Consider the following 11,001-nt stretch of genomic DNA (forward strand, 5'->3'; position numbering starts at 1 on the left):
TGGGGCTGGTGAGATGGCTCAGTGGTCTAAGGCACCTACTTGGAACAAGCTTGGCAAAGCACAGGGACCACGGTTCGATCCCCCAGCACCACATGCCAGCCAGTCCGCCCCCTGGTGGACTGAGCTGGCCACACACACACACACACAAATAAATAAATAAATAAATTTAAAAAAAAAAAAAAAAAATCACTCTGACTACCTTACCAAATGGAATTCTTAGACCTGAAACTAAAGATCATAGAAGTTAAAAGGCCAGATTACCTGTCTTTAAGGACTTCATTTAATTTAGTTTCTTTGTCTTAATTTAAATAATTTTAACAATGTCAATACAAGGATTCTAAAAACATATATTTTGGAGCTTACATATTAAAAGAATCAGAGTTTAAGTGGAGGAATAAAAAACCACTCACAGTTCTTCCCATTCTTTTTTCCGCTGCTGAATCTTAAGTTGTGCCCTTTCAGCTTTTAGTATAAGTTTTCTGGTTTTCTCAATTTGATTTTCCACCATAATCTCACTTAGGGTTTTAGGTCGAAATTTGTTCCCTTTTTCTATCATTGATTCTTCTTGTATGTTAATATTCCCACCTGTACAGAAAAGTAACATTATTTTTTAGAGGTTTTTTTGGTTCTGTTTTTGAGAATGGAAAAAGAAGCCTGAAAAGACTTTTTTTGGTATGTATCTAGTACAGGGTCTCATTACACAGATCTGACTCGTAGTGATCCTCCTGTGTTCAGCCTCCCAAGAGCTGGAATTACAGACCTGCGCCACCAAGGCCAGTCTCAGTCTCCAACTCAGTGCCCACCAGGGGCAGGGCCAGCACAGCATGCCTGCGATCAAACCTGGTCCCTTTGCCTACCTGAGCAGGCTCTTTAATCTGCTGAGCTATCTGGCCAGCCCTGCAAAGACTGTTTTCAATATGTCACCCAAAAGAACATATAGGATATATGACTTTTTTCAGTCAAAGTATTTATTGAATAATTACCATGAATTCTACCCCATAAGCACAAATACTCCTTTATTTATAATAGGATTATATCCCATTAAGACTATATTAAACTGAAACTGGCTAAGTAAAAAATGATATCTTCCCTAAGAACATCATAATTTAAAGTCTATTGTATAATGAGGTATTAAATCTCATGTAATTTATTAAATACAGTATTTAAAGTGAAAACAGAATGGCTACATGGGTATGCTTTCACATCACTGCAGAAAAATTGCAATTTGAACCATCAAACATTGAATACTATCTTTACTGTAGAATGCCAAGATAGAGGGATCTAAATCACAGTTATTACCTAAGGAACTTATTATAAAGTTGTTAAGACAAGTCGTATATTAAATGATTAAAGAACAAGATAAATAATGAAGAACCACTGACAGATATTGAAAGCTAGGAAGGGGTATTTGGTGGAGGACAGGGTTATGAAGATGGTGAGTCCTACCTGTCCCATGGAATTGGAAGTAGTATATACCAATGGAAATGGTGTATAGTCAGCTAAAAGACTAGTTACAAGCACATAGCCAAATCTATATTTAAAAATGATTGGTTTTATCAATCAGCAAGTATCTGCTAGCATATTACTCTTTGTTGTCAAGCTACACAGACGTACTGTAGATAACTTAAAATATGAGATAGCAATATAGTTATGTTAGCTCTTCATACTTCAAATTTCAAATATAGGGCAGAATGGGGAAGGAAGAGTTAGCATAGCCTGGGTTGTTATGGGAAGGCTTTATAACAAAAGTGCAACTTTGGCTAGATCCCCAAGAATGGTAGAATTCAAAAAAGAGACCATCTGAAGTCACTCCAGAAACTTGATATGAATTTTTTTTTCTTTTTTCTTTCTTTTTTTTTGGGGGGGGGGTACAGGCTCAGGATGCCTTAAGGGCAGGTCTAGTAAGGCATGAGGATCTGGGGATCGAACCACAGAATTTTGAGCCTGACTGCTTTAGAAGCCTTGATATGGAAGTATCAGAAATAACTGGGGAGCAGTGAGCTGGTCAGCAGGCTAAACAGGTGAGTTGAACAACATGATACAGTCTAGGAGTAGATTGTGGAAAGGTTAGCAGACCAGGATAATGGGATTTAGGGCTTATCTTTTTTTTTTTTTAATTTTATTTATTTATTTATTTATGTGTGTGTGTGTGTGTGTGTGGCCAGCTCAGCCCACCAGGGGGCGGGGCTGGCTGGTATGTGGTGCTGGGGGATTGAACCGTGGTCCCTGTGCTTTGCTAAGCTTGTTCTAAGTAGGTGCTTTAGACCACTGAGCCATCTCACCAGCCCATAGGGTTTATCTTGGATATTACAGATTTCTCAACACAAAGGAAGAGCCAGAATTGATGTCAGTACTGTATCATGGGCAATGGCAGCCTAGTCTGGCCAGGAGAGAACACCTGTACCTTCCTTTTTCACTAGGAAAGACACAGACAGACAGACAGACAGACAGACAGACAGACAAAGGGAGGGGAGAGGGGAGGGAGGACGGGGAGGGGGAGAGGGAGAAGGACAGGGCAACAGGTTACTAGAATGAGAAATACTATTTTCACACCTATGTTTTTAGTTTATCATTCTATTTAAAGTGTATGTTCTTGGAAAATACTTTGTAATGCAGTATTTTAGCCTTATACTTGGAATGAGGTCCTGAAATCTGAAAGGTCTCAAAATTACCATCTAGGAAAATTCTAGAATTGAGACTAGTTGGGAGGAGAAAGTAAGAATTGTAGTATCCAGTATTCTCATCTTTAACAACTTGCATCAAACAAGAAAGCAATCATGAAGTATTAGTTGGAGAAGTAGGGCATCTTATTCTAAATCATACTGCACAACCCTATTGATTATCTATTCCAGAGGAGACCATCATGAATGAAAGAGTGGCAACAGATTGAGCTCAAACAGAGCTCATCCAAGAACAGCCAAACTTTCTTCCTATCTATAAAATAATTCAGGTTTAGAGGGCCGGCCAAATAGCTTAGTGGACTGAAGTGCCTGCAAGCAGGCACAGAGGCCAGGGGTCTGATCCTCAGGCCTGCCGGACTGGCCCCGCCCCCAGGGCATGTTGAGACAGCAACTGAGACTGGGTGTGGTGGCATGCATTGTAATCCCAGCTCTTGGAAGGCTGTAAACAGGTGGATCACTATGAGTCCAATCTAGTAGTGAGACCCTGAACACCCTGTAGACCCTTTCCTAAGACACACCACAAAAAACCAATTCAGGTTTAATAAATCTTGATAAACAGGGATATGATGGCTTCTCATTTGGGTTACCTGCATCTTTCACACTATCCCTTCTTCCGGGTCCTTCTTTTTCAAGCCTTTCAAGTTTGCTTGGTCTCCTGTCTGACTGACTTACTTGTTTCAATTTAGAATATTTGGAGGGCTTTACCAGCCTATAGGAGGATACCTTGTGGTCACTTTCTATGGCATGAACCACAATTATATCACTTTCCAGTGAATCACGAAACCTGAAAAAATAAAACAAGTATTTGTATTTGTCACTATTTTGATGAGTCTATATGATTATTAAGTATAAAATAAGACCAAACTATACTAGTCTTATAAATAGTACCATAATATTAAGATAAATTCAAATTTTAACCATGTACATACCACCAGAATGTGATGAAAGGGAGAGTGGATATGATTAAAGAGTAGGTAGGAATTCTTACAATAAAAATATTTCACGTTAGCTTTAAAAAAATATGTTCGTAGGAGCAGTATTTAAAATAAAGATGGAAACGTTCCAAGTGTTCATCAACTGATGGATAACTAAAATGTGATAAATACATATAAAGGGAATATTGTTTGACCATGAAGGGCATGAAACACTGACACATGCTATACCATTGTGCTGATGCTTAATACCATTGGATTGTATACTTTAAAATGGTTAAATACTAAATTTTATGGTATATATATTTTACCATGACAATGGTAATATTTGCCATATAAAAACTTAGAAAACATAGAGAAGCTTAAGGTAAAATAAAAAATATATCACCTAAAAAAAAATTTCACAATTCATCAGTAATCAGTATAACATCCTTGTTTGCTAATATGTTGAAAAATGAAAATTATGAAGGTAGGGGGCTGGTGAGATTGCTCAGTGGTCTAAAGCACCTACTTAGAACAAGCTTGGCAAAGCACAGGGACCACGGTTCAATCCCCCAGCACCACATGCCAGCCAGCCCCGCCCCCTGGTGGGCTGAGCTGGCCACACACACACACACACACACACACACATAAATAAATAAATAAAATTAAAAAAAAAAGAAAATAAAATTATGAAGGTAGACTACAGCTTAATGGTGAATAGATAATATAAATTCTGAGGAAATATAATCATATTTTTGTTTTATATAATAAGCTATTATATTTAAACAATATATTATGTTTATGTTATATAAAAATATATAAATTACTAAAAAGACTATAGAAATGAGTGTGAGTGAAGAATTCAATGGAAAAGCAGAAAAATTACCTTTAATTCTTATTTCCCAGAGATTTAAGTAAGCTCACTTCACTTTAATACATTATATTTTCTTAAGTTATATGGTATGCACATGCATGTATGTGTGTGTTCACATACATGTGGCAATGTGTGCTATGCATCTGGGGCAGACTCTGGGCAAGCTGAATATAATGAGTAGAACTTTACATTCCTACATTTTGCCCCTCAGCTTCCCATTTTAATGTCATCCCAAACTATCAGATTCCACTTGCCTTTACAGAAACATAACTTCAGAAAATCATACTGTTTTGTAGTTCACTTTTCCCTTGTGATTCAGACAGATTTCTTTCATTATTATTATTATTATTATTATTATTATTATTATTTATTTTGGATATAGTGTCTCACTACACAGCTTGGACTCATAGTAATCTTCCTGTCTCAGCCTCCCCAGCACTGGGATTACAGGCGTGCGCCACCACACCAGGTTTCAGTAGCCAGCATGGCACGTCTGGCATTCTGGGGCTGACATGGCACGTGGTATGGGGGATCGAATTCAAAACCTTGTGCTTGCCAGCGAGGTGCTTATGTCACTGAGCTATCTCCCCAGCCCAGAGTTATCTTTTAAAAGCTCTTCCTATCATCTACCAGTTTAAGAGAATAAAATAAATTCTTTGTTAGATTGGTGCTATTGAAGTGGACAGTGGTTCATAGTTAATGTCCCAATTTTCAGCTTAGAATTTAATTTATTTATGAACATATTTATTTCCTTACCTTGTTTGCCTTCCTTATTTTTGTGACTTGAGTTTTTAATACTATTTTCCTTTTATAATGATTTAATGTTTCTTTTTAAATTTCTCCTTTTTTCATAGCATAGCATCTTTCTCAACTCTTTAAAATTAAATTTATTCTCTTTACCTTTTATCTATTAGAGTTTTAATCTCTAAATTCAAGTTTCTAATAAGACCCAGATAACTTAAAGATATGGATAGTTTCGATCCATAATCAAAATTAAAATTTCTGCAGTATTAGAAAAATACAAATAGCTTAAGGCAAAAGGCATAGAATCAGAAAGAATTTACTGTATATAATGAAAGACAAATGGCTATAGTATGAGACTAAAACTAAAAGGAAGAAAATTAACAGAACCCAGAGAAAAGTGGAAAAGAAATCCAAAGAGGTAATTGTCAGAAGAATAAATACAAATAGACTATAAACATGAAAAGAAATGCTAATCTCACTGATGATAAACATTCAACCATTCGGTTGAATAAATTATTCAACCAAAAGTGATCTTGTTTGGCCTGTTGAATTGTAGAAAGTGAAAAATACTGATAATACCCAGTTATTTCCTGGCAAAATTTAATCCCCTCTCCACATTCCAAACAGATGGCCAGGTACTTCTGACTTCCTTCTTGCATCCACTGAAGACATGCTGTTGTGGTATGTGGAGGGTGCATGGGACAGAGGAAAATCAGAAAACAAGAAGAAAGAGTATGGGAAGGAACAGGCTCCTCCTGATGGGGAGGATGGGCAAGTTGGGTTCAAGCTGTGGACACTTGTTCTCTCCAGGGAGCTGAAGAGTGACGTTGCGTGTGTGTTTGACCGAAAGATCAGCTGAGCACACAACCGTGGCATCAAAGAACAGAAGAGGTGGGCTGAGACAACGAGCCTTGGTAGTACTGAGTTTCCTTTTGTGGTAAAAGCTCAGAGTCAAATTTAAATTAATGTAAATAAATAAAGAATAGCCTTATTGTTTTGTGGGTTGAGTCATATCACATACACACACACACACACACACACACACACAATGTGACCATTAAAGCTCATTATAGACTACTATGTTGAGAGTTCTTTCTGAGAGGAACTTATCTACACCTATTTCTTACTGAGCAACAATCTAGTTATACGCAGGGATGCAAATACTATCCAGGAATTCAAATGGTCAAGGATGAAATATGAGATAAAGAGTGCTGGAGCCGGGGAGGTGGCTCAGTGGAATAAACACGTCCCTGGCAAGTGCAAGGGCCTGAGTTCAATCCCCAGTTCTGCAAAAAAAAAAAAAAAAAAAAAAAAAAAGAGTGCTATAACTTGTAGGGCAAAGTCCCAGCGAGGATACAGTGCACAGGGCAAGGGAACAGTGAGGATCTTCAGAGGGCACCCATCCAGTCTTCAGGCAAATACTGATCATATGAACATGACAAGACTGGGAAAAGAACTACCTGAAAGGACCAGACAGAATAACCCCAGGCCCCAAAAAGTTACAATAAGAGAAGTAGGGAAAAACTAGTCCTAGACTGAAGATTGCAATGATCCTACCTACCAAAGATTCAAAACAAAAATTAAAAAAAAATCAAACTATTTCCAAGGGCCAGACGCGTCATCGGGCAAAAGCATCCGCCTAGGAGTCTCAATTTTAAAGACCCTGAAGCAGTCAGAGCTTTGACTTGTACTCTCTTAAGGGAAGACTTTTCTATTGATATTCCATTGGAGAGACTAATTCCCACAGTTCCTTTGAGACTCAACTATATTCATTGGGTAGAAGATCTCATTGGTCACCAGGATGCTGACAAAACTCCACTTCGAAGAGGAACTGATATAGGTACTGGGGCATCTTGTATCTATCCCTTACTTGGAGCAACCTTAAATGGCTGGTATTTTCTTGCAACAGAAGTGGATGATATGTGTTTCAACTATGCTAAGAAAAATGTGGAACAAAATAACTTATCTGATCTCATAAAAGTGGTAAAAGTACCACAGAAGACACTCCTAATGGATGCTCTTAAAGAAGAATCTGAAATAATCTATGACTTTTGCATGTGCAACCCTCCTTTTTTTGCCAACCAATTGGAAGCAAAGGGAGTAAATTCTAGAAATTCTCGAAGACCTCCACCTAGTTCTGTAAATACAGGAGGTATCACAGAAATCATGGCAGAAGGTGGTGAATTAGAGTTTGTTAAAAGGGTCATCCACGACAGTTTACAACTTAAAAAAAGATTAAGGTGGTACAGCTGCATGCTAGGAAAGAAGTGCAGCCTGGCTCCTCTGAAGGAAGAGCTTCGCATCCAAGGGGTTCCTAAAGTCACCTTCACTGAGTTCTGTCAAGGTCGGACCATGAGATGGGCCTTAGCTTGGAGTTTTTATGATAATGTCACAGTACCATCACCACCAAGTAAATGAAGAAAATTAGAGAAGCCAAGGAAGCCCATTACGTTTGTAGTGCTGGAGTCTGTGATGAAAGAGTTATCTCTCAAAGCATCATTTTTGGGCTCTGAGACAGCGGAAGGCATTGTGGGCGTGACAACATGGATAGAAAAAATTCTCACGGATCTGAAGGTCCAGCATAAACGAGTTCCCTGTGGAAAAGAGGAAGTTAGCCTTTTCCTGACAGCCATAGAAAACTTCTGGATTCACTTAAGGAGGAAGAAAAGAGAATGAGTGAGACAGCTGAGAGAGGTGCCTTGAGCTCCTGAGGATGTCATCCAGGCCTTGGAGGAGAAGAAGGCCACCCCCAAAGAGTCGGGCAGTAGCCAAGATGTGGCCCTGGCCCCCCAGGAGAGTACCCTGTGTGGCCCTGCTCCACAGGAAGACGAGTCTGCCACTGTTGGGGGCCACTGCCCAAGCCAGGAGTCATTGCCCCAGAAGGAAGCCCCAGAACCCCTGGAGGATGAAATGAGTGAGGGAAAGGGAGGGACAGAGGTTATAGAAAGTTGTAAGAGCTCTAGCAATGGCGCCCAGGACCGAGAGGCATCTGAGCAGTTCAGCAGCCCCGAGGCTGACAAGAGGAAGCATCTCCAAGGAGGAGGTGCACAGTACCTATTTAAGTGTTTGATAAATGTCAAGAAGGAAGTGAATGATGCCTTAGTTGAAATGCATTGGGTTGAGGGTCAGAACAGGGATTTGATGAACCAGCTTTGTACCTATATACGTAACCAAATTTTCAGACTTGTTGCTAGTTAACTCCAAACTTCTTGTATGGTTCAGTGTCTGTATGGGGCTGAGGGTGGCTCAGTGCTAATGTATGTGCTTAGTATGCAGGAAGCCCTGAGTTCAATCCCCAGCATCCCCAAAAAACACAACAGCTTGCTTTGGAATAGCCTGTGGGTGGCAAGAATAATTTCATCACTGGCCCAGAAGTGACACTGTGTGAAATTATCTTAAAAAATAGAAACTGATTAATCCACTTAAACCATCCCCCTCTGCTGCCATTTTGTTTTATTTTGTCTTTTTTCGTTGTTGCTGTTACAAGGAATTGAGGTAGGGTAGTTCAGGAAGAACTGATCATTGCCCAAAACAAAGCTGTCAGTGAACTCAGGAGGAATTCAAAGCTGAAGCATTGCTTTGGACTGATTCTGTGAAGGCAGAGGGACACAGCACATCTGCCCTGGGTCAGTACTGCCCAGAGCATTCTGGTCTCTGTCCCCAAGTGTTGGCAGTAAGGAGCAGTGGCACTCTTGTCCTCCAACAGAGGCAGTAAGACAGGGCAGGCAGAGACACCCAAGGGCCTTTTTTTCAAGTCGTCCTCAAGATGAACCTGCTCACTCTGAGCACATGTGATTGATTAACTGCATTCAAGTCCCCAGAAAGGAGTCAGCCTCATGGTGGGCTGTAACAGTGTCAAGAGAGAAGCCTTAGTGAAGTTAGGAAGGAAGGCCCATCTGGGGACCTCTCCCCCCCCCCCACCGGACTCTGCACATTCCTGATTTGTGACTGTTTTGATGTTACATATTTCAGAAGCAGAATTACATAAGCAAAACTCCAAGACGTGACTAAGATACAACAGAACACACCTTATCTCTAATTTGTCAAAATTACTGGTATTTTGTAGCAGTTTTACTTATGTGTTTTTATTTTCAGTGTGTGAAGTAGAGTTTATTTTTAATATAAGAATTTTCAGAACTAAAAAAAAAAACAAAAAAAACAAAAAGCTATTTCCAAGTACAAAACTTATTGAGTACAAAATTCAAAAATATTTAAAGGTAGATAAAAATATCCAGCACGTGTAACATAAAATTCCCAGCACCTATGATTTAAAATTCACAATGTCTAGCATCCAACCAAAATTTACCAAGCAACCAAAAAAGCAGAAAAAGCTAACCCAAAGTGAATGGAAATGTATCAGTCAATAGAAACAGACCCAGTAATGACACTGGACTAGCAGTTCAAATACATATATTCTATAAATTTAAGATTGTAGAAGGAAGCATGGGAATGTTAAATAGGACAAAAATGTCCACCCATTGCACTAGGAAGTCAATAAAAATGACTAATAATAAATAATATAAGAATATTCAGGGGCAGCAAGATAGCTCAGTGGACTAAGTGCCTGCTTAGGCAAGCTCAGGGCCCAGAGTTCGATTGCTGGTACCACATGCCACGCCAACCCTGCCCTCAGGCACACCAAACTGGTGACTGAGTCCAGGTGTGGTGGTACATGCCTGTAATCCCAGTGCTGGGAGGCTAAAAGCAGGAGGATCACTATGAGTCCAAGCTGCCTAGTGAGACCCTATCAAAAAAAAAAAAAAAAAAAAAAAAAAAAAACCAAAGGAATATTCAGATGGTATGACTGTAATCCTTAAAAGAAATTCTTTTCAGTATGCATAATCTTTATGGGTTGAAAGTTTGGATATGTATTTTTCAAATATTTGTTATCTATAAATGATCAAAATCTATAGATTCAAGGTAATTCCAGTCAAAATCTTAGCAGGATTTTCATGAAAAATGGCAAGTTGTCCTTGTGCAAAGACTTAATCAATTTTAAAAAATGAAGAACAAAGCTGAAAGATTTACAATATTAGGTGTCCAGACTTAAGTCAGAGAGATAACATCAGAAGGATAGTGGAAATTCAGGGAAGTACAATGGAGAGTTCAGAAACAGACCCATGCAGGATTTCCTAATTTATGAAAAAAGCATCACTACAATCTAGTGAGAAAAATATGCTCTGATCAGCAAATCATACTAAGTCAATTGGATTCTGACAAAGTAAAATGACAATTGGTCCCCATATCACATGATCAACAAAAATTAAAGATAAATAATGGCAAGAAATAGAGTTTCTATGGGGCTGGTGAGATGGCTCAGTGGTCTAAAGTATCTACTTAGAACAAGCTTAGCAAAGCACAGGGACCGCGGTTCAATCCCCTAGCACCACATGCCAGCCAGCCCCACCCCCTGGTGGGTTGAGCTGGCCACACACACACACACAGACACACACACAAATACACACACACACACATATAAATAAAAATTTAAAAAAAAGAAATAGAGCTTCTAGAAGAAAATGCAGGATAATTATTTCATGAATTGAGAGTAGGCAGATTTCTTAAATACAACGTGAAAGCATTAACCTTAAAAGAAAAAGACTGATAAATTGAGCTTAACTAAAGTTACAACTTTTACTCAACAAAAGACTTCATAGAGAGTAAAAAAAAAAAAAAAAGCCACCCACTAGTATAAGACATTTTACATGTGCACATACATATGGCATATGTAGTCATTCATAGATGTACAGAGATAACCAGATTCATATCCAAAGTATCTAAATAATTC

General features: G+C 38.8%; 1 protein-coding gene and 1 pseudogene across 3 annotated transcripts in view; one reads left to right on the top strand and one right to left on the bottom strand.

Moving 5' to 3' along the window:
* The window catches only part of Cfap44 (cilia and flagella associated protein 44), a 119,105-nt gene that overhangs the window by 37,513 nt on the left and 70,591 nt on the right, over window positions 1–11,001 (bottom strand). For all 3 annotated transcript variants that reach the window (XM_004633300.2, XM_023717640.1, XM_023717639.1), the window contains 2 exons: window positions 3,269–3,465; window positions 411–585 (listed from right to left, as the gene is read on the bottom strand). In XM_004633300.2, the coding sequence (XP_004633357.2) occupies window positions 411–585; window positions 3,269–3,465 (372 nt within the window). The remainder of the gene's footprint in view (window positions 1–410; window positions 586–3,268; window positions 3,466–11,001) is intronic.
* LOC101569350 lies at window positions 4,439–8,419 on the top strand (annotated as a pseudogene).

This window comes from Octodon degus, unplaced genomic scaffold (genome assembly GCF_000260255.1).
Source record: "Octodon degus isolate 3935 unplaced genomic scaffold, OctDeg1.0 scaffold00053, whole genome shotgun sequence".
NCBI classification, from domain to species: Eukaryota; Metazoa; Chordata; class Mammalia; order Rodentia; family Octodontidae; genus Octodon; species Octodon degus.